Raw genomic sequence first — 25,116 nt, forward strand, 5'->3', positions numbered from 1 at the left:
GGGTTCGTGAAGGAGGCAACCAATTGATGTGTCTCTCTCACATCGATGTTTCTCTCCCTCCGTCTCTCCCCCTCCACTCTCTTTAAAAATCAATGGGAAAAATATCCTCAGATGAGGATTAACAACAAAAAAATCTCAACTCTTTTCAAGTTACAAAAAATGTTAGAATATTTTTTATGGAGACACATTCTTTTGCTTCATTTGATAGATCAGATCTTCCCCCCCTTTTCCCTGCCAGCCAGATTTATAAACCTCCCCCTCCCACCAGTCTTTATCATTGTTATTATCTGATAGTTACACTTCATTCTGCTGTAAATATTAAGCAGTAATGTCACCATAAAAGAGAATATAATAAATGTAATCAAGATAAGCAAAGTTAAATATTCTTTACAAAAAATTCAATTTAATTTTATATTCTAATATGGCATAACACCAACTGTGCTTTCCATGGCAACAGAAAAGATGGAACCTGAAAAAAAACACTGAATCAATACAATAGGGTGAATATTAAATTTTAACTACAATTTACTGGTGCCCTTGGATCTACTAACAGAAATATTTCTAAGCCTCAATTAATGGCTGGTTTTATTTCAAGTAATAGAACCAAAAAAAATTATGGTTCAATTAAAAAACCAATTTGATATTAATGAATTTTACCTTTATAAAATTTGATATATAAAAACAACAAACACTTGCATGCAAAAAGGGCATTTATGATATTTACCTTGAAGTCCATTAAGGATAGAAGTAATTTCTATGGATTTAATATGAGCTGTATCCGAGTTTTTGGCATCAGTAAGGTCCAGTTTAGATACTATTTCAGGAGATGAATTTGTCTGAAATGGTGGTTTTGACAAGCGCCGAAGTTTACAGTTTTTAGGAGAGTATTTTTCATCTTTGTCTTTTTCTTTGTCTAATTTATTCTAGGTTAAGGGGGAAAAAAGTATCTCATGTTAGCCATAATTTATCATGAGGCATTTATTAGTAACATTGTTAACACTAATTTTAACTCTTAAAATATATTAAATAACAAAAATATACGAAAGCCCCTCAAAACAGCCACAGATGTTTTTTCAATATTATTTAACAAATAATGCAGGATGAGCAAAAAGTTTTTGTCTAATATTTATATTTAAGCAGCTGAAATAAATCAACCATCAGATAGACAATTAACACTAGCGTGCCTCTGGGATACCTGAGACCTGTATCATTCTGTTAACCAATGTCACCCCATTCTTTCCAACGAAGACCGAGAGTGAAGATGAAAAGTGCTTGATGAGGCCTGAGCTGTAGCTACTCAGTTGCTGTCCCGAAACTTAAAAATGGACCCAATGGTACAGGGAGAAAAGAAAACCATTTTAGGGGAGAGCTTTCACTATCAGGGGCCACTAGACTATCATTTAGCAGGAAAGTAAACAGCTTCTCACTTTGAATATGAAAAGTGAACTTCAGAAGAACAATTAAACACCTCAAATACATACACCATTCAAAATATAAAAATGCCATTAACAAGAGAACAATTGTTCTAAAGCTAATGGTCTACTTTCTAAGAAAACGTTAAAGAGAGTTAATCTTAGAAGGAGCAATTCGATCATACGTAAAAGTAACATCAACTTCCAGGACAGTGGCACCTCTGGGAACCTGCTCTAAGCCGCTACCTGCGGTCAAAGAAGCCTCCTTTCCTCCTGAGGAGGGTGCAGTTAGAACGCAACCCAGGTCCAGGCCACTACGTTAGGGTCCCCACTGGAAATCAGAGGGGCAGGAGAGGGCTGACATGGATCAGTAAAATCTGGCTGGGGAGCCTTCTACAAGGCTGAAAGGGAAAAAAGTCTCACAGATCATTTAGTACCGTTTCCAAAATGTCTTTCCATAAGTGACAGTATTATTGTACCCAAATCTAGCTTTTGCTAAATTTGCTATTTCAAGGGAGTATTTCCAACTCTGCTAACACTAATGCACACACACTTAATGCATAATTCTGGGGGGAAAGTTCTTTAATTAAGAATCATAATGTAGAGAAAAATAAGCACTTACCTTTATTTTCTTCCGATGTTTTATCTTTGGCACATTTTTATCAGCAGGTCTTACTATTTTATCTGCTTTAATCCATTCATCATATCTGAAATTAAAGGAAATTGATATAAATAAACAGACATATACCACAGAGATACTTATGGCATATTAAAAAGAAACTCATAAATAGAATCACTTCATTTTAGAACTGGAAACAACCCTGGAGATCATTTAGTTCAACTTCCTGGTTTGATGCATAAAGCTACCAACTGCCCTGACTGGTGTGGCGTTGTCTCATGCACAGAAGGGTTGAAGGTTTGATATCCAGTTAGGGTACATGCCCGGGTTGTGGGATCGATTCCTGGTAGGGGGTGTGCAGGAGGCAGCCAATTTCTATTTCATTCTCACATTAATGTTTCTCTCTCTCTAAAAATTAAGACTGCCTGTTAGTGATTCGACCGTACTTCTTAAATTCTGTTATCAATAAATTCCTTATAATTAAAGCATAGGATCTAGACAAGTATCCTACCTGATATTTAACTAAAATACTAATGAAATATTTTCAAGTATATACATGACTTATTTGAAAATATTTCTACTGAGTCATCTAACTAATGAAACAAACATGGAAGACAAGATGCACAAGCAACTCATTGAGCTTCCAAAGGTCACTCCCTGGCCTATGGGAGATGGAGGCGCCGCACCAGAGGGCCCTGAACTGATCAAGTCTGTGAACTCCAAGACCAAAAGCACGAACAAGGGCAGAGTCACGTGACAAATACGTCACAGGTGCCTATCATGTGACAGGCTCTGCACTGAGGCACTGGGTGCTCAGCAGTGAAGGCAGCACAGCCCCTTCCCACAGGGAGCTTTCAAATGAGCAGAGAAGGCAACACTAAATGGTAATTACAAAAGGAACAATACAAACCTCTGCACCTTCTGAAAGAAGGTACGTACATATTTGTATTTTTAAAATGTGATGAATTAAAATATTTATACAAAGCTAGAAGAAATCATTCAGAGACCATAACATAATTGCTCTCACCAGAGAAAAGTCGAGTTCAAAAAAAGAAAGCTTTATAGTTTTTGTTTGGATATGTTGGCAAATCACTAAGCAATCACTTAGCAATAATAAAAATGGAAAAGAATGTCAGTCAACCAGATAGAAATGGCTTCTGTGCCCAACATCAATTCAGATGTGGTTCTTCTTCAACCCAACTAAACCCATTCAGCATATGTTAATATATACACCCAAAAGACATAATCGTAGAGATTAAGAAAAAGTAAGTACACGCAAAATAAAGATATTTCCAAAATAATTTCAAAGCAAAACCAAATTGACATAATGCTAAAAACTCATTATCTAAAATATGCATAGATTAAGATAAAATGTAATAACCATTACAGTAAAATATTAGTCATTTGTAGTTTGTTTTCTGCAATGTATATTCATTTAATAATTGCTGAGCAATACATATTTCATATCTTACTTCCTATAAACAAAAGGTTAAGTTATATATATCATATAACTAAGCTTTTAAAGACCTCGTATCTAAAGTGGAAATTTACGCTGTCATTGCAAGGAGATGAAGTTTCCTCCCTAAGAACCTATGGGACACAGTAATAGAAAAAAGACCAACTCATGATGAAAAGAAGCACTAGCTATTAATAATAAACTTTATAAGTAATTTTATCAATATTTACCTACTTGATGAATTTTCTATTATAATCTCAGTTAACACATATTTTTTTATTTATTGATTGATTTTAGAGAGAAAGGAAGGGAGAAAGAGAGAAACATCAATTTGTTGTTTCACTTATTTATGCATTTTATATGTGCTCTGACTGGGGATCGAACCTGCAACCTTGGCTTACTGGGATGATGCTCTAACTGAGCTCTCTGGCTATACATATATTTTTAATTTGAGAAAATATCTAAAACAAAATTTATGAAGACTCACTGAACACCATTTTATACTTTTAGTAATGTACCTAGGATACAACAAAAATAAAAGTATATGACTGAAAAGCTAAAATTCTAAGCATGTTATTAACACTGCATATTTCTATTTCATTTAATACTGTTAAATCCGTAAGATTTACCAAAGACACAGGAATGGTGTTCATCATAATAAAGAAAATAATAGCATAATGATAGAAACATAAATATTATAGCATAATTTAAGATTTGACACAACCACCCCAAGAGAATGATACAGTAATGATGTCAATCCATTTTCTTGAGAATTTAACTCTATAAAATGAAGCGAAGGTATAGGTCTTTAGGCAGAGGTAATCAGTAGTGTTAAGAACAATGGCAGAGCAGCTTTTATTTATAGACCACTGAAAATGGTTAGCAACTGTGACTCGGATACTGATTTTCTAAAGTATCCCCAAAACTTACTTTACTAATAATGATAAATTTAGGGGGTTCCTATTTGTGTAAATTTAGACAAACGTACTACCTGCCAATCTACAAAGCCACCAAATGAAACGGGTCCAATTTTTATGTTTTACATAAAATATACCTGCTAATCTATAAACTACTAAGTGGAAAAGTCCCGTTTAATAAACCCTCTTAAGTTGAAAACAGAAAGCCCATTTGAGTTGTAAAGATAACTGATTCTTTATTTCACACCAAAAAAATGTTTATTTTCACTTGCACTGAAAAACTAGTCAACTCCAAAGTCATTTTTTAAGTTCTCCTTATTGCTATTAAGCTTTGTTTTACATTTCTCTACATGTAGGACTATCTGATACAAAGTATTTTGAATGCTGCAAAAAAAATTTTCATAGCCTTTTGACTGCCATGGTACTTTTTCATCTGAATATGGAGAAACTGGAACCTTAAGAGAACAGTTGGACAGGTCCCGAGAAAATTCAGAGTTGCCATATATAGAAGGATAGAGAAGAATCTGGCTCCAGGTAGAGCCAGGCCACATCTGTCCCAATCCATTAGTCTATATATTCTACAGGTATGGCGTTTATAAACCAATGCTTTTTATTCAGATTTGAATTTCTGCTTTACTCCCATTCTGTTGCCAGGAGGTCCAAAGTAGTTCAATATTCATTCACTAGTTATCACATTTTTCAGTTTTGAATTAAGGGTATAAATAATAATTATATTAATGTAAAGGTTTATATAGCACTTTAGAAAAAAGAATAATGTAGAACAGTATTTTTTAAAAGATATTTTCTTTTTAAGAAAACCGTTTGCTAGAAAATGTTTCAGATCACACAAAACTCACATAAATAGCCCCACATGAAATGTTCTAAACTGCCATAGTAATGAATGGCTGCCACTGAAAATAAAACTACTTTCATGAACCTTCATGCATAAATCTTCGTTTTCAATTTCACATCAAGTGTAAATTCAGAGATAAAGCTGAATTTCTGAAAATAATGTGAAAACAGTTGTGGAGGTGATGAGGGCTTGTTGCAGTCCTCATTAGATAACTTCAGACAAGAAGGAGCAGCAAAAATCACATGTGATTTTCTTTTCTTTTTTTAAAATTGTATTTGAGTCAAACTGACGACACATGCTGGGGAACAAGAGCTCCAATGCTCCCCACAGTGATTTCGTATTCATCAGCAGGACAGACCTTGGTTACTATTGCCGAGAAAGAGGATGCTGTGATATTGACTATAAGGAAATTAACTGCTTAATCTACTGAAGTACAGTTGTTTTCTCTACGATGCTTCGTGTGGGGATCCACCCCTACAGTTCTTCACTGAGATGTAAGTTTTCTTCTTGTCAACGTTCAGACCACAAAATGCTTGAGCTGTCAGGAGTAGTGCATCCTTCTCAGTGACACAAGCAAGTCTTGTTGAATAGTTAGTTCTCCTTTTCCTTTCCATATTATTAAACACCTGAATGCCTCCTTCGAATATCGCCCGTTATCCTACCCAACCCACTATCAACTTCAAAGCTAATATGCCCAACATTTTCTACCCTCTAAAACCCAAGTGCTCCTCAGATAGGATACTTTCTTTTAGTCAATCTCTTCTTAAGGAAATGGAAAGTTATCTTAACTACAGAATAACTTTATCAATGTCTCAACTCACATACATACTAAGCCTCTTGTTTGAGATAATTAATAGAAAACAATCAGGCCCTGATTATAGTGAAAGTTAGAGAATGATTAAATTCTATCCATTCATCACAGAATTTAAAGCATTTTAAGAGGCTACTAAGAAAACTGCCTTGTTATATATAAACTAGCAAAAATATATATAAAATGTAAAATACAATAAAATAAAATAGCAAAATAACCAGAAGGACTGAAAGGAGAGGGCAAAAAGATGATGTGGCTTTTATCTATCTTGTGGGCATTATTTAGTAATTAATTTTTGTCGACTCAATTTTCTCCTAATTTTAAACTAACATACTCAACATTTACACCTTAGGCAATAATGGAACTCCCTCTACATTCATGTTTAATAAGACCATTTAGTGGGATCAAAATGATTAAATATCAAAGAGTGGGCAAAATATTCCTACAGCCACTGTATCTGAGATTTCAAGCATCTTCCTCTGAACATATCATTCATGCCAGCACTACAGTGAGAAACATCATGCATCATAGGGGCAGCATAAGAACCAACCGACAAAAGAATTAATGACACATGATTTTAAAAGCAGTATCTGGAAAAGCTGGTTTCAGGACAACACCGATGACAGATAAGTCTTAAAATTCAAAACTTTTGTTAAGCTTGTTGGTCAGAAATAAAGAACAAGCCCAATGGATCAGATCTGTACTTTTCTCAAAATAAAGAAGGAAATCAGATTAGACTTGTTTCTAGAGTTTCCTACTGCTGCAACCAGACAACACAAAATGTACTTTTAAGGAACAGAGTGTTATTTTTAAGAATAAGATAAAATTGTTTCAGTGACTTTCCAAACAAATGATAATTTAAATATAAAGCATGAGAACTATATTCCTCCTTGAAGAGACTAGGCACACATGAAACCACCACTTAAAACTTCTATGATTAACTTTCCAAGGGCTACAGCCCTATCATGGGCTATATTTCAAAAATAGTATTAAACATTCCAAAATGAAATAAGTTTTTCTTAAAAGATACCTAGATGATCAGATCCCAAAACTGACATAAACTTTGGACAAACTTAAAATAGAGAATTTCTTTGGATAAACCAAAGGAAACCTGTGAGAAGAAAAACACTTCATTTAACCCCACCTGAAACCGAACCTCTGTCTTGCCTTTCAGCTCCCCAGGAGGAAAAGGGAGGAAGTGTACTCTAGTTAAGTTAAGCAGACCTGCTTACATTGCAACCATAGTGTTTCCAACATGAAAATACATTTCTGAGGCTTCTGAAAAACACTGTAACACAAGCACTGTTAAGGAGGAGATAAGGCCTTCTTGAAATAGCTAAAGCTTCTTAAGAAATCTCCATTGTAAACTCCCTGCCTACTGAAAGAAATGTGACGTCCGCATATGACAAGAGGATTACAAAGAGGTTACTATGGCAAGGTAGTTGAAAACGCAAGAGAGCAAGAAGTCTGATCATCGGCTTGTAGACATCAAGAAGCTCAAATCTCTTTCACATCTTTAAGGATTTTCCTATCATTTCACCAAGTGTTGCTTTGATTAATCCACATGTAATGTAAACATTAACTGGGCAGACACTAAGGATGTCTTCCAAGTTATTAACAACAGGAGGTAGGAAGTCACTACTCGAGCATTTACATACTAAAAACTACATATTTTTTATATAGTGCTATGACCTCAATGAAAATACAAATAAGCCTGTAATTCATTAATTAAGTTTTAAAATAGGAAATTATTTGTAAGTGTTTCCAGGTAGCAATCACTAGCTAAAACTCAAGTTACCTCACATTCCATCCGCAGTAATGGACCAAGTAAAGGACCTCTCCACCTTCGACATCAGAATCTTTAATACTAGCTTCATACATTTTTTGATTTTTCCCTCGTCCATACCGCACTTGGACTTTCATGCCTGGTGGATAGCATTCAAACTCCTCTTCCTCATTGTTGTCATCATCCTCTTCATCCTCTTCCTCCTCCTCCTCCTCCTCCTCCTCCTCTTCTACTTCTTCATCATCTTCCTCTTCCTCTTTATTCGTTTCATCTCTTGAAAGGTTTAAAAAATTGCAGTTAATAAAAGACACTTCATAAGCTTTCCAGTTCCAAACCACATAAATTGATAAAAATTGTGGCTGTGATTGTTCCGGGAACAGCAGGTTCCATGTGTATGAAATTCTCTGATTTTCAATTTAATATTAAAAACTAAAACTGTATATGATGACTGTGGTTACAGAAAAGAGACATTTAGAGAAAATGAATAATGAAAAATAAGTGCATTAAAAGAAAACTTCCAACAGCCAGAGGGACAGGAGTTGTGCTGCAGAGCAAGAAACTAGTACAGTCGACTGTTACAATTGTCTCAGGTTTTATTATGAAAGTGTTTTACATCTCGGTTGACAAAAACAAAAATCATTACACCTCATAGCCATTTTCTGACTAAAATTATTTTTTAGTCAAATATTTCCAGCCTCAGGATATTTAAAACAAAAACTTTTACTAGCCAAAGGCTAGTCTTAATAACTTTAAAAAGTGCTCCAACTAAAATCAAATGTTATGTTATATACTAAAATGTTATTTTACCTTTCACAAGTATATTCTACCAACTTCACATTAATAGCCCATCAAGGTTTTTTTCTTTTTTATTCTTCTAAACTTCAAAATTTCTGCTCTCTTTACCATATTCACTGAAAATCTTCTCTACCAACTCGCTCAACTTTAAAGTTCCAATTGAAACTAAAAGTTACACCATTCAGAAGCAGCACTGTAGCCATTCTGATCTTTTCAGTATCCTGTACCTTCTAAAACTGAGTATTCATATTCATGTTATATCAGACACAAATCTGTATTAAACAAGTTGGAGAGAATCTCAAATCATAAATCTTTCCAAGCACTAGATTAAAAAAAAAATCAATGCTTTAGTATAAAATTTGACATTTAGTTAAGTCTTTATCTGCTCTGCAGTTTGTCTAAATGTATTACAATAGATTCCTCTCAAAAATGAATCCATCACTTTATAGCTGACAATGAATAAACATCATAAAACAGAAGCACAAGACAGCTGAGCATTAAACTTCAAAGTTAATACAAAAATATTTATACAAAAATCCAACTTTCACTGATAATTTTTAATATTCTTATATGCAATCTTTTTAGCAATAACATATTTTACCATTCCTAATTATACAGGCAACAAAAATAATATAGAAATAGAGATAAAAGCAGCCCTATAACCCTTTTTAATTTCTTTCCTTTTATACAGTGAGGGATGAAGGGAAGCACAATAAACTTGTGAAATTAAGTCTGAGTTCATGAAAGTGTCAAATGTGTCAAATTTCTCTGAAATAAATCACCAAGTCTATAAGGATTCTCAAGAACTATTCCTCTTTTAAAGACTCATCTACAGCCAAATGAGTGAAGGCCTGGGAAGAGTGGGTGGGGGTGGAGGGGATCAATGGGAAAAACAAACAGACAAAGGGGACATCTGTAATACTTTCAACAATCAATCAATAAATCAATAAATAACAGCCAAAGGAATATATACTTAAAACCTAAAGGAAACCTACTGTAATCTAAGATAAAAAATATGAACTCTATTATTGAAAATACATTAACAGCTTTAAAATTAAAGATTAGTAAGGCTAAAATATTTAAGAAATTATCAGAAAGGGTGTTATGGATAATAAGCTATTATTAACAAACTTAAAATGTTTTATCTGTATAATATATACTACATACATATATAAAATTAAAAGTTAAAATATCAGGGAAAAAAGGAAATGTATTGTGCTGGCCACAACAAAACAAGAGATTTATCATGCACCTCAGAATCATGATGTAAAAGGAGAAAGACAGACTAAAAAGTCTAAACTTTTTAAAAAATGAAAACAATTCTAAACGTTCTCTTACATCATGTAATACGCTCAGCACAACTGATACATGCCAAGAATTGCAAGCCAAGCCTACATTAAGTGGTAGCCAGAGTAATCTTTATTTAATCTGGAATAAAAACCCAATCCTCTGTACTAACAAAATAATAAAAAAAATAATAAAAATTTCACATTTAATAGCAACTTCAGACACAAATCAAATAAAGGTCATGAAGATAATACACTGATGTATAAATAATCAGACAACACAATTACTGGCTTGAATCAGCCATAGAAAATGCTTCTACTTTTCTAAGAATTCAGTAGCAAAATCAGAGGTAAGTGCACTAAACCAGATACAACACAATGACAAGAAAGACAGCCTTTAAATGTACACACACACACCAAGGATTTTTCATCTGAATTCGCAAAGAAATATCAAATTTTCCCAGTTTGATGTGACACTCCTTACAATGAAACAAATTAAAAGAAAAAAGCTACAACTTATCAATACCTATTATGGACCAGATACTGGAATACAGAGGCAGGCTATTGAAAATTCTTGGTCGTAGCTAATTACTTAGCGGAAGTTATACATTAGAGAAATACTTAAATATTAATTCTTTATAACTGTAAAATTTTCTATTGCACTGATCTAATAAAATTCAGAAATCACTTTTGGACATTTCTAACACATAATGCTTCTAAAAAATATCTATCAAACTAGGGCAGTCACACCAGGGTAATTTCAGTTTGTGGTATGACGTATATACCTCTGTAGTAAGTAAGAAAGCCATCTAGTTGAAGAATTAAATGAATTAATAAAACCCTACAAAATACAGATTATACTAATAATAATGTTTTTAAAGTACTAATTTGAAAAATAAAGATAATTACTAGTAACAAAGAGAAAATAAAGGCTTATCAGGGTGCCTTCAACACAGTAGATGCCCCAGAAATAGCTGCAGATTTAAGTGTCAGATTCTTAGGCATAAAGCTGAATCCTTACTAAGTTCTTTCTTAATAGTTAAAATAGTCTCCAGTAGCAGCATGTATAATTTCAAACAAACATTCACATACAGAGAACTACAACCAAATATAATGAACAAACACACTATATTCATCTAAACCCAGTGTTGTTGTTTTTCCTTTAAAGTTTATCTGCATGCTGAGGCCAAAATAACACTAAAATGATCAAGAGATTTTAGGCAAAAAGCTGGGTACTCACTAAGTTTCTTAATAGTTGCAATAGCAGTGAGGAATATGTGAAATATATATTTGTACACACAGATACGTAACAAAGATAAATACCTTTTACTATATTCATCTAAACATGTTTTTCTTTTTTCTTCCTCCCTCCTTGGCTTCATGCTGTGGCCAAATTTCAGAAAAATATTAAAACGATTAAAAATCACTGGTTGTACTTATTTAAATGGGCCACTAGCAATGAGGAATGTTTAGCGTTTTTAAACCTCAGAAATAAGATGAGACACCAAAGATCACCAATAAAATCCAGGGGTCCACTGGCCTTGTACAAATTACATTGCTAAATAATTCATCATTCCAAATTAACCAAAACAAGTAAATGCTACTTGCACATAAAACACAGCATAACAATTTCGGCCTTTTAAAAATTAAGTATTAGCACTTTTCCATTCTTATTTTTTGCTTAAGAAATGAATACAACTGTCAAAATCTACAGCCAACATACCACCTATAAACATTGGAGAAAATCATTTTCCCAAATGTGTATTATCTGGTTATTTAGCAGAGCCTAATGTAGTAAGAAGTACTTTTCTCTAGCTGAAAATTTTATAAATTTCCATGATGAGAGCAAAGAGAATGAATCAAAAACATGACCTTTTGCTACATTTGCATTAGTAGGGTCTCTGAAGTAGGCAAATGCTATTTATGTAATAAGTGCAAATCAGCCAATTACTCTATATTTTGTCAATCAAATTTCGATTCATACATACACGCACATACAAAGAGAAAATGACAAGAATTCATTCAGCCAAAATGCATCTTAACCAAAAACAGAGTTCTTACCCAGATTTTGCTTTTTCTTCTTCAGCTTCTACCTTTATGCTGAGGGGTTCATCTAACCCAGTTGTCTCATCATTTTTGTTGACCAGATTTTCATTTTCTTCTGTCTTTTTTAGGTTAACTTCTTTTTCCTGATCACTTTGTGTAGATATAGATTCTAATAAATTCTTTTTACTTCCCTAGAAAAAGATCAGAGCAACTAAACCAACAAAAGTAAATACTACCAACTTAATTCCATGATCTAATTAAAAAAGGTACAACCAATGATAATATTGAGAAAGTTATTAGGTATTTTAAGAAACTCCTGCCATTCTTAAAATACTAGGCAAAAATATTGAACAGCTATTGTAAACACCAAAATAGCACTTACTGAAGAAAATGCACAATCTAATCTATCTAAGTATAAAATCATACAATAAATTAACAAATCTTTAGAGTATACAGAAAATGTACCAAAGATGGAAAAGGACAGTATCTGATTTACCAGAGAGGGTTTAATATTTTCCTTTCTTTCAACATCATCTTCAGTAGGGTTTTCTTCTTTTATTATTATCTTCTCCTCCTCTTCAATCTTTATTTCTTTCATTTCTGGTTCACTTTCTTCCTTAACTTTTATTTCTTTTACACTGTCACACTCCTTACATGGCTTGTTAGCAACTTTCTCTGGCAGTGCCATCTGAAATTCAATATTGGCCGACCTACAGTACTCCTCAAAACCATATAAGTATCTAGAAACATGAAGAGAAATTACATTTGGGGAAAATTTTGAAATATTACTGTAGAGTTGTGGTGATTTAAATTTGTTCGTTTCTCTTGTTTTTCAGATATGCAGCCTTAACATTCTCATTTATTCTAGTTCAGTTCTCCCCAATCTTTTTAACCCAAATAGAAACATTTTTCAAAGAAAGTCTCAATTAAAAAAACTATGCTAAAAGTGAGAAGACAATCATAATCTTAAATACACTAACTGTAACAACAGTAGCTTTTACAAGTTCTAGTGATAGCCTGTTTGTTGAGCACTTCTTTGTAAGCGAGGCAATGGACCTCTAAGTACATGTAAAATCTCATTTAATCCTCAGAGTAATCCTCCGAGGCAAACAGTGCCATCTCATTCTGCAGATGAGGACACGGAGGCTGAGGCGAACAAAGGCATGGCCCAAGGGCACCGATTGCTAGTCAAACTTGTGCACACCTAACTTTTCAAACTTTAGCATTTTAACCTCACACAGTACTTGCAAAATTTACTTGGCCACAAAAACTTCTTCACAGATGATCTTGTAGATCTAGTGTTCATAGAATACACTCTAGAAAATGTTGTATTATAGAGTGATTACTCCGGCGAAAATTTCTAATTACTTCTTAGAGCCTCAGTTATGGGATACATCCCACCCTGCTTTCTAGATAAAATACTGAACGTAGCTATAGCAAGTTCGCCGACTTACTTTTTATAAGCACATTTCACATTGTATCCTGCAGCTGAATTTAAGACAGGAATCCCAAGGTCCTGGTAGACTTGCTTCCAGATAGCTCCACTTTCAATCTAATGGACAAAGTGAAATGAAAACTTCCAAATTAAAGGTAGGAATTTAAAAATATTTTTATAAACGTAGTATATACAAATATGTTTCTATTTATTGGTTTTAGTCTCAAATGGATGAAAAATATCAATCTCAATACTAAATAAAAAATTGATTCACAACATTTTAAAATAAGTTTTAGTATTCTAACAAATCTCAGAGAATTCACAAATGTTGAAATATTATACCACTTCATTTTAAATAAACCCTGCTTTAGTAAATAAGAACATGTCCAAATTCCTAATCAAAATTTATAATGAAGAAACCAAGATAGAAATTTTAAATAAAGTATCATGTCCCGTAAAACTTACAAGCTAATAAATCAAAGCAGTTCTATGGATTTTACGAAAGCATTTGATTCTACAGAAAAAATTTTCAGTCTTAATTAGATAAGCACCATTCATCATGGCAATATTAAGATAATTTCTTCTAGTTCAAAAAAAGGTTTTCTGCATGTTTGTATTACCACATATATGAATGATATGTTTTATATATATCAGGCACAGTGGAAGAGATTAGATATAAAGAAGATTAACACAGATCCATGCTCCCAAGTATGTTAGTTTAGTGGGAGACATAAGCAAGAATTTCCATCGATATGGTTATGCTATGACTTAGACATAACTAGGTGGTTTATGAAAGTTTGACAAACTTAACAGTAAGTCAGAAAGCTCATTTTAAAAAATATTTAATTAAATTTAAATTTGTTCTGAGGAAGCCAGCTCTGTTTCTAACCTGTCATTTCCATTTTTTATTAATTGGAATAAATAATTTAGATAGAAAACATGTATAAAAAACATGCTTCACTTTTGATTGTAATACTTGTAATACTTACATTATCAAATCCTCCAAGTTTGTGTACAAGTCTGAATAACTTAAAGAGATTCAAATTTCTATATCCAAGTACAGGTCGTTTGTTAATAGGTGTGCCTATTAAGGAAAACACAAAATATATTAAAATCGCAGTGCATTTTTTGTATTTAAAATTTCCAAAGATTCAAATACAGTGCAAAGGGTGTGTGCGTACATGCACACAGAAAGTGGACAAAAGTAGCTTTACAGTTGTGAGTATAAACAGTTTATTCTTACGTGATTATTTATTAATTTACTGCACTTTCCATATGAACAACTGTAAACCTATTTTTGTCCTACCCTGCATATATGGGGGGGAAATGCTGTTCATTAAAAACATGTCCTGTTGCCCTAGCTGGTTTGGCTCAGTGGATAGTGTGTCAGCCTGCGGACTGAAAGGTTCCAGGTTCAATTACAATCAAGAGCACATACCCGGGTTGCAGGCTCAATCCCCAGTAGGGGGCATGCAGGAGGCAGCCAATCAATGATTCTCATCATTAATGTTTCTATCTCTCCTTTCCTCTCTAAAATCAATAAAAAATAAAAAACAAAAAACATGTCTTCTACTTAAGCCCATTTCATTAAAATTCTTCCCCTCTTACCAGGTTGTTGAAACCTTATATGATTTCATTCCACTTTTATTCCCCTTATGAGTTAAAGAATAAATACCAAAGAAAGCACAATAATAATTTTAAAAATCAGGGAAACAAGGTTTGGTAAAACTGTTGAACTGATGGGCAACTGCTTAACATTGAAAGTTATCTTTATGATAACTTCTTTGCATTTTAAAGATTAATTTTTTCTTTACTGATGAGAGAGAAACAATGATTTGTTGCTCCACTTACCTATGCATTCATTGGTTGATTCTTGTATGTGCCCTGACACGGGACTGAACCTATAACCTTGGCAGATAGGACAACACTCGAACCAACTGAGCTACCCAACCAGGGATTACTTTCTTTGCATTTTACTAAATTACTACTTCTCTAATAAATGATTCTAGAGCAGTGGTTCTCAACCTTCTGGCCCTTTAAATACAGTTCCTCATGTTGTGACCCATCCATAAAATTATTTTTGGTGCTACTTCATCACTGTAATGTTGCTACTATTGTGAATCGTAATGTAAATATCTGATATGCAGGATGGTCTTAGGCGACCCCTGTGAAAGGATCTTTCGACCGCCAAAGTGGTCGCGACCCACAGGTTGAGAACCGCTGTTCTAGAGTAAAGCTATAGTTTTCTTTCATTCTAATACGGAAAAACATAGGGCAAGGACACAAACTATCATGCCTTTAGAAAATGGCAGAGGAAATAAAAGAACAAAGCTACACAACCTATGGCCCTTTCCAAAAAATATGACTGGCATAATCCTATTTTATCACTGTTCTAATATTAGACTTTATTCATCTCTTTTTATTTATGTTACATAAAAGCCTAAGAAATAGCCTACCTTCTTAGGCCAAGCCTCCATTTATACAAAGAAATAACACAGGAACCAAGGACAATGTATATTCTATAAAAAGATAACTACGTTACAGTAGCCACTATCATTTATGAGAGCAAAAGACAAACAGCCAGCTTCCACTCATCAGCAAGCAAACGGAGATTTAAAAATAATTACAGAGTAAAGTGGCATTTCCAAATCCTATTCAATCATGTCCTTCTCCTCAAGCTAGAGAGCTTTCTGCTTCTCCCGCCTCCTTTCCCTTGCTCGCATCTTCCCGGGAAAGGAGAAACTACACTCTGAGCAGATGAGCAAGAGAACCGAGAACTGGGTTACCACCAAAGGTCAGCACCTGTTCCTCCTTCCCCAACCCCTGCATTTATGTAACGACACTAGGCGGGTTCAATGAGGTAAGCCAAGGTTCACCTTGGAATACTGTCACACTTCTTTACTTCTGGCTCTCTGCGTCTGGCTTCATTCTCTTAGTTGTGAGGCTGAGCCTTTATAAAAAGACTTAGGGTCCATCTTAGAGTGTAGTCACATCGTGCGCACGCGCGCGCGCGCACACACACACGTATGTCAAACGGTGGTTCTGGAGAAGGAGGCGTTTTCCTAGTGGCATCTATGTAGGTGCAATTACAATGTTGCTGCTATGATTCCTACTCTGCTGCTGCTCCCTAGCGTCAGAGTTCTTTGGGATAAGAGTGCTGATGGGAGTGAAGAAACAACAGAACAGAACACAGGCATTTCTGGGCCCACGGCCATGTATCTCTCAAAACTCTGTCAAATTCCTCATTCCACTTTCCATGGGACAGACACTATGCTAGGTGCTGGTGATATTGGCAACCAAAAAGATAGCCATGATTACCATGAATAGGAAGCTTAATGAACAGAATTATTATTTTTAAAATATTAACTACATATCGGATACCTACAACATTAATAAAAAAAACAACACACTCACCTCTATCCTCCATGAATTTGTACAGCTGCTGAAGAAAATTTTCTCTTTCTTCTGGAAATGGTTCTATTTCTTCCTGTTTTAGTTACAGAAGAGTAGAATATTATTTTGCTCAGTTAAGCATTGAATAAAACAAGCAGATTTCCTACCAACAGCAAAGACTAATACTCACTAAAATATTTCAAAGGCTTTTTATCAAATACAAATTATTTCTTAATAATAAGCTGTTCGAACCCAGAAAATTCTAGACATTTTGTGCTTTACAGAGGAATATGTCCTAAAAGGTATTTCCAAAGTGACAATCCCAACTGTAAATTCTCATATAAGAAAAGAGACTACAAAGACGGTTCACCAGCTTTTGGTTTATCCCATGTAAGAGATCAATTCTTTAAATCAGGGTCACAGGCTCAAGAAGACCTACTCTCGCTTCTATGAAATTGGGTCAGGGTTTAATTTAACATCAAAACTGACTCGATTATTGCTCCTCATAGAACTGTACAAGTGTGGGTCCCAGTAGCTGTAACTACAAGTGTCCATCATTACACACAGCCCCCTGTGCAGTACTGCAAGCATGTCAAATCGGTAAAGTGGGGAACAAACTTGATCTACAATACCTGAAGATTCAGACTTAGGGAAATCTTCAAGTAATAAAATAGTTCCCCGATTTATCAATTACAAGGGAGGGGCTAGCTTCTTGCTGCTGTGGCCAGGGGCTGTGGCAGTGGGGAGCTGGTCCTGAAGCAACCTGCAAGGAGCAGGGTAGTAGGTGAGAGGGAGGAACTCATCCATTCAGTGACTATCATCCATTCACAAACATTTTATGAGCACCAGTCGGTGGACGCACTAGGTCAGGTGCTGAATCAATGAAAGAAAAGTAAGCAATGACTAAGAGTAACTGCAGAGCAAGTGGACCAAACTATACACCAAGGCTACAGTTACTCTGGCTGGGCCAATGTATCTCTCATAGTAAAGGTGGGAGCATACTTTTCTATTGATGGTCTAAATAAATCTCTTTAATTTTTAAAACTGTGTCTAATGCCATTGTTTAAATGAGATGTTACCCCTTTATATTAAATGCTAGCAGAGCCGAGGAAGGCCAGTTAAAAACAAAAAGTCATGTGGATAAATTACTAGGCTTGCTAGTTGGGCACAGGAGAATAAATGACAATTATTAACTTGTTTAGGATAAACCTGTATTTCTCAATTTAAAGATGGCCCACATATGCTGTGTGTTGGTAGAGTAGTCAGATGTAAGTCTAAGGAAATCTATTTTCTAGATATCACCTAATGTTCCCATGGTACAATATTTGACTTTCATAAACTGCCAAATTAATTCCTGTTGCAAAATTTTTAAGTCAAGTTTATATATGACACAAAAAAAATGTTTAAACTGGAAACCAGATTTGCTTTCACAAAAACACAAATCTAAGCACCAACCGCTTGGTAATTAACATTTCCTGATCATCTGCTGCATGCTCCACTGTGTCAGACACTGTGAATGTGATAAGTACAGGAAGACAAGCTCCCTGCCCTTGAGGAGCTTACAGATTAGTAGGGGAATTAAGAAACAGACATGAACCAGTGCACTTATGCACACTGACAAAATATGTACTCGGACCATACAGACTAGCAAACGGAGTGATTAACTTTCCTGAGGTGAGAAAGGTGATGGTTTACAGAAGGTTTCCCCTTACAATGGCGACATATGTCGGGTTTGAAAACTGAACAGGAGGGTGCCAGGCTGACTGGGGGAGGGAAGAGGAGGGGAGGGCACTGTGGGGTAGAGTATGTGCAAAGGTGAGTAGTAGAAGGTATATAATTTGATATTGCTATAGCATAAAGTTCCAAGTTGGGGGTGGGGGGAAAGAGAGCATACCAAGAAAAGTAATAAAGAAGGCAGGGGTTGGATTATAAAGGAGGACCTATAAGTGACACTTGATTTTTAGAGCGATAAGAAGCTACTGAAAAGGTTTTAACAAGGGACTACTCATTTTAGCATTTTAAATAGAACGCAGTGGGAGAGAAGACTGAAACCAGGGACACAGTTACACTACACATTGTCACTATAGATTATTATATCATAAAACAACCCTACGCCAATAATAGTTATGTGGCAGAATTTCATAACTTACCTAAAATATTACATATTGACATGAATTTAGTTTCCTGAAAACATTAAATACAATTCATTTCACGATCAAATATACTAGCCTTTGCTATCTGTACCTCTCACTCCATAACTTTTATAAAGTCGCTCAACAAACCATGAAAGAGTACCGTGGTTCAATGTCACTAGTGATATCATGGACATCTTTTCTCGGTACTTGTTGCTGCTAGACCTAAAGTACTAGCTACAACAAAATCTAAAACTTCAGCTTCTTTATCTATATAAATTCAGATGTCTTATTTATGATCTTATCAGAACTACACATCCACTATGTTAGATAAAATCATTTAAGATTCTCATTAACCTTTACTTTTTTATACTTATTCTTTTAATACTAGGTGGAATATGTATTTTGTACTTTTCTAGGTATTTCAATAAAATACCCAGATGTAAACACTGTATGAGGTGACAGCTATCTACACGACAGTGAAAAGCACGTGAAAGTTTTGCTATGTTAGATGGGTATTTCCTTAATCATCGGTTAAACCGAAAGCACAGTAAAATTAGGAAACATTTCTGAGGTTATTGGGATATCTATACTTAGTTTTATTTTCACAAGACCCTATTTCTATTTTAAGGTAAGCAAGCAAACTACTTGATTACGATGAGTATCACAAATACAATTTCATTATGAAATATTTCTAATACTAAAAGTATTCAAGTGATTAATGACTATGCGTCAAATTCTAACTCGAAAACCCAGCTGTAATTTTAATGTAAAGGCCTCAGCTGTTTCACTTACCTCCTCCTCACTGCTGTTATCCTCCTTTTCTTTCTCATCCTCCTCCTCCTCTTCCTCCTCCTCCGCCTCACTGCTGGAGCTGTCTTCTTTCAATTCCGTCTTCCAGTTAGCAGGAATAGTTCTACTTCTGTGAAACTCTAATGCCTGATCAAAGGCTGGAAAGAGACCATAAACCAGTGAACTGGAGAAAGAAGACAACTGACTTGTCTACAGATAGTAAACAAATAAAGAAATGAAGGCCATTGTGTAAATACCGCTGACAGTTATCAGTGCCTGCGGTGTGCCAGGCACTGAGCTGACCGCTTTTCTGTGTAGCTGCTCATTTAATCCTCTCAGTCTTAAGCATCAGGCGGCCATTTTTATACATGACAAAACTGCTACTATTGGAAGGGGACCTAGGCCCTAAGAAATACAAAAGAGCAGTTTTCTTCTTTTAAATAAAAATTAAGCATGTCTAATAAAAACGTAAGTTAGGTAAATCTTTTAATCGTTTACCCTACAAGTGACAATTAAATAGAATCGCATGCCAGCCAGAACAATTGTAATGAACATACAATACCTGAAAATATATTTTCTCTAGATCGCTAAACTTGCATTATATTAACAATTAACTTCAATTAAAATTAGCTATGCAGTAATTCTCATTTTACAATACATGGAAATCAATTTTAAACCATAAATTCTTGATGATTTTTAACCAGTCTACACAACCTATTATTAGATTTGATGAATATAGGCAAACTGAAAATAAGCAGCTATATACAATGGCAAAAATCTAGTAAGAAATGCAATTACAGCATTTAACGGGTAATTTTTATCGCGCGCTAACAGGTGGCGCGGGCCATTTTTGCTAATTTTTTGCGCAAATGGCAACGTTCAGTAAAATTACGATAACTTTAGTTTACGTATTTATACGTTACCCACATTCTACCACTAGTCTATAAAAAACGTATTAATACATGTCCCACACTCTACTACCAATCAACGTAAAACGTGTAAGTAAAACGTATAAATACGTTTCCCACATACAATGTGTTAATATAACCACTGAATAATCTAGTAAGTACTAGGGGCCCGGTGCACAAAGTTTGTGCACTGGTAGGGTCCCTAGTGGCTGCTGGCTGCCGGCCAGGTACTTCCTCCCTCCGCCTGGCCAGCCCCGCCCCCTGGTTGAACACCCAGGTGAACTCTCAGTCAAGGGGGCAATTTGCATACTATGCTTTTATTATATAGGATAGCTATTATTATGGTATGAGAAATGCCACATCAAAATTACTTTAATTCCTGTTGCTACCATCCTCAGGAACTAACATTTTATTTAGAGGCAAAAGCCAGACTATAGCAATAGCTGCTGATATAGTTCTTTCACACTTTAAATAATATTAAGCTGAAAAAAAGAAAAAGGAAACTATGATAACAAAAGACACATGGGTTTATAAAACACAAAGTCACAGAAAGCTAAGTATAACTTTAAAGGCAATTTTTAAAAAATATCCTTTTTTAAAATGTATTATTGAAAGTATTACAGACGTCCCCTTTCTTCTCTCTTGACCTCCACTCGAACCCATCCCCCTTCACCACACTACTGTGTCCATGGCTATGCATATATGCACACAAATTCGTTGGTTAATCTCTACCCACCAACCCACCCCAACCTAAGAAAACTTAATCTCCAAAAATACTATCAGTTTTTTTAATTAACAATTTATTTCAAGATTACCCTTACCTTGTTTTAATACAGCATCAGGCTTTGGTGCAGTATCACTAGTAATTTCATGGACATCCTTTCTTGGTACTGAAGTACTATATTATTTTTTTCAATTTTAAAGAAAAAGCAAACACAAAAATACAACAGAAATTAATTAAGAGCCTAATTACACACCACAGAAAGCTACTGAAAATATGGGAATACTGACATTTACACGAGGGTGCAAGTTACGGATAAAATGTTAATACATGTAATCATCTACAAAAGGACCCCACCTTTAATAGAGACATTTTATAAACAAGGTATTCTCAAATTATCAAGGGTCCCTTGCTAAAAGCAATGAAATACTAAATGAAAAGTACTTAAATACTAAAAATAACAACAGATAAAAATGTTTGGGTGGCAGAATGCATCAATCCAATAAATAAGAAGTAAAACAATAAGAACCTGCCATTATCTTGGAATAATCATAGGAAATTACTAAATTTAATACTGGAAGAAAATGTACTAGTTTACAATGTGAATGTTCTTTTAACAAAATTTTAACTGGATTTTAGACTAAAGTCCTCAACTATAAAGAGGGATCAGATATAAGCACCTATAAGAGGTTCTATCATATATGTCATATATATTTCCTGTTTGACACTAATGATAATTCATCTTTCCTGCATTTGGTGTGTTTCAGTCAAACCACAAAGCCTGAAAACTATTCCAAATACAAGTTTCAGCTTGCCTATTTCTTTTAAGCTTTTATTTTTAAAATCTCATATACAAAAGTAGACCAAATAGTGCAATGACCTCCCACATATACATCACCCAACTACAATAATCATTAACTCATCATCACTGCTTCATTTATACCCCTACCTACCCCCTCCTACCTGAGCTCGATTATTTTGAAGCAAATCCCAGACATATAATTTCATTATGGAGCTTCAAAATTCTTTTAAAAAATATAATCATACCATTATCACACATTTAAAAACTAGTAATTTCTTAGTATCATCAAACCAGTATTCAATTTCAGTGTTCAAATTTCTCTCATTATCTCCATTTAGTTAACATGGTTTTCATAGATTGTTTTTAAAAATCACTTTTTAGAACTTGAAAACCCAAACACCAATCTTAAAATATGATCATCCTTTAAAGATATAGTCATCCTTTAGGGCAGAGTATAAAAGATAGGGCTTTTCTGGTCACACAATTCTTTTTTTTTTTTTTTTTTTCCACACAATTCTTAAAGGGGAAAAAAAAATAGAAATTTGTAACTCAGTTCTAAGAAAGTTCTACATGAAAAACATCTTTCTTAACACTTAAGATACAATTTAAGAGTCCTAATTAAACATTCAAGAACCATAAATGTATCCACTAGTATATCAATCAAGGGTTAGATATGGAAGATATATCAAATTTGCCTCAACAAATCACCAGCTATTACACAGGCAAAATTGACAAATTAGACAATACTGAGAGTGTAGTTTAGCAAAGACCATCATGAACAAGGAAAGACATACTACTACACTTACTAGAAACATGAAAAACGATCATACTTTGAAACTTTCTGAATGGCGAAAAGTAAAAGGGTAATGTCACTGGAAATAACTTTATCATTTACCATTCTAATGTGGAAAAATGGCATATTTTTCATAACAAGTGAGTTATACTTACAATTTGCCATCCTTGAAAGATCGAACAAGAATATTGTCTTTCTTCACAGCAATTTCATCACTACAATCAGGACAAACCACCTTTATAAAAAATGGGTGAAATTATGGTTAGTAAATACACATTTACAGATAGGTATATTAGAACCAATTATTTAAATCCTTTTAGAAAGTAGTTTTTCAGCTTAGTTTAAAAACTAAATTTAATTTTAGGGCAAACAGGTACACACATGTGGACACAGTCACGCATAATTTTCAATTTATATCCTACATCCTCCCAGGCCTACGGCTCCCCCTGCCTCTGCACAGGCTCAGGCTGCAAGCAGAAGTGTGGCTCTGACTAGACTGAAGCTGGAGACTGCATCCTATCAGAAGTGGAGAGCGGAATGGAGTGGAACTAGTGTCTTAGCGAGGGTCTGTACCACGGTAAGAGAAGGGCAGGCCCCAAAATGGGATCAGGTATTAAAACCTTCATCGGGACAGTCTCCATCCTTAACAAAAGCTAGGGACGGGGTTCTATATTATTTACGGTTAAATATGTATTTAAAACACATTACCTTTCTTTGTAATACTACCCACTCTAAAAAGTAAACACTTCAAAGTGGGTACCTTTCTGGAGTCCGTGTAAGATTTCCTACTAACATTCAAAGATTTCTTTTATTTGAAATAGCCTCAGCTGTTATTTAGTGAGGATAAAGCATGTTTTCCCAAAGGCAGTGCCAATGTCAGAGGCCTATGAATTTTGCCTTTCTTAAATGACTTCAAGAGTTCTTTGTACTCAGAGGCAATTTTGAAAGTTAATCTTTCTCTGAACGAAATGATGCTAAAACCATTTCCCCATTTTGCACCTGTGAAAGACACTAAGACAAGCAGCTGTGGTTTTTTCATGAACTTGTGTAGCTGGAAATGAAACTCCTTTAATTGAGGTTACTCACCAACGCAGGAAAGCACAGTGCCTTCTTTTTATCCAAACTAACGTAATCTACACAAACAACTTTGCCTAGCAGCTCATCAACCTGCTTCCTGTCGTCCTCATCTTCATCACTGGAGGATGAAGACGACTCTTCCTCTGGGCTACGGAAATAAACAGTAAGACATTTCACCTACTTCACCAAGAATGAGCACATCAAGTTGATAAATACAGACGTTCAAGAAATCTTTTCCCATTTCCTAATGTCCACAGAACAGCTAATTTAAAAATTAAGTTCCTAAATTTCTAAAGAATACCAACATAAAAGGATTATCACTAGAGAAAAACACATTCTCCTAAAAATATTTCCCATTTATTTAGTGCTATTTTAAACAATTAAGGGAAAGTTCAGAACAGACTAACATTGGTCCCCAAATTCTCAAAAAGCTGCAGGCCCCATATAAAATACCCCCATGCTATACATAGTAAAATATATTAAATCCTACATTCAGATTAAAGGAGTTATAGACAGTAATTTTACACTCTCAGTACAAAGCTAATTTTATAAGAAGGCAGGCAGATCTTTATTACTGGGAGTCAAGGGAGAGAGTGGAGACAATCTGGTAAGAGATCATCACTGTTATTCTCAATATCAAATATGCACAAATATTCATAAAATGCACAATGATTCTTTTGTATTGTTAAAAATTCCTTCCAGTTACATTGTATATTGAACTAGTAAATTTGAAAGACGTTAGAAAAGGGATCTAAAACCGTCTATTTGATATTAGACAAAAGTAGAGTAAAAAATACTACTAAAAAGGGAAAAAGAAACACAAAACAAAACAAAAAATTCTGCTGAATCTGCTTCAGAGAAAGTCCACAATCAGGTTGTGGGCTCGATCCCCAGTAAGGGGATCCTTTCATTCCTGTGTTCCTTAAATTAGTTACTTATTGTATCTGCAGCCAATTTCCCCAAATTTTAATAAGGATAAAACTAATACCTATTTTCATGGGTTTGCTGTAATATGAGAGCTATGCTCACCCAATTTCTGTCTCCAAAGTATAGCCACAATTAGAATGATGACCCGTTCCATT

At 34.5% G+C, this 25,116-nt stretch overlaps 1 protein-coding gene across 3 annotated transcripts in view; it reads right to left on the reverse strand.

Annotated features, from left to right (window-relative positions):
* The window catches only part of ARID4B (AT-rich interaction domain 4B), a 59,772-nt gene that overhangs the window by 14,154 nt on the left and 20,502 nt on the right, over positions 1 to 25,116 (reverse strand). Inside the window, exons 8-19 of one of the 3 annotated variants that reach the window (XM_081114330.1) lie at positions 24,044 to 24,182; positions 23,113 to 23,192; positions 21,463 to 21,539; positions 19,737 to 19,891; positions 16,831 to 16,903; positions 14,406 to 14,500; positions 13,436 to 13,533; positions 12,478 to 12,721; positions 11,997 to 12,172; positions 7,975 to 8,127; positions 2,035 to 2,119; positions 725 to 923 (exon numbers count right to left, since the gene is read on the reverse strand). In XM_081114330.1, coding sequence (XP_080970456.1) covers positions 725 to 923; positions 2,035 to 2,119; positions 7,975 to 8,127; positions 11,997 to 12,172; positions 12,478 to 12,721; positions 13,436 to 13,533; positions 14,406 to 14,500; positions 16,831 to 16,903; positions 19,737 to 19,891; positions 21,463 to 21,539; positions 23,113 to 23,192; positions 24,044 to 24,182 — 1,574 coding nt within the window. Of the gene's footprint in view, positions 1 to 724; positions 924 to 2,034; positions 2,120 to 7,866; positions 8,128 to 11,996; positions 12,173 to 12,477; positions 12,722 to 13,435; positions 13,534 to 14,405; positions 14,501 to 16,830; positions 16,904 to 19,736; positions 19,892 to 21,462; positions 21,540 to 23,112; positions 23,193 to 24,043; positions 24,183 to 25,116 lie in introns of all 3 variants that reach the window. The other 2 variants (XM_081114329.1, XM_081114331.1) reach the window with 2 other exon arrangements.

This window comes from Myotis nattereri, assembly GCF_964212035.1.
Source record: "Myotis nattereri genome assembly, chromosome: 20".
Taxonomy (NCBI): Eukaryota; Metazoa; Chordata; class Mammalia; order Chiroptera; family Vespertilionidae; genus Myotis; species Myotis nattereri.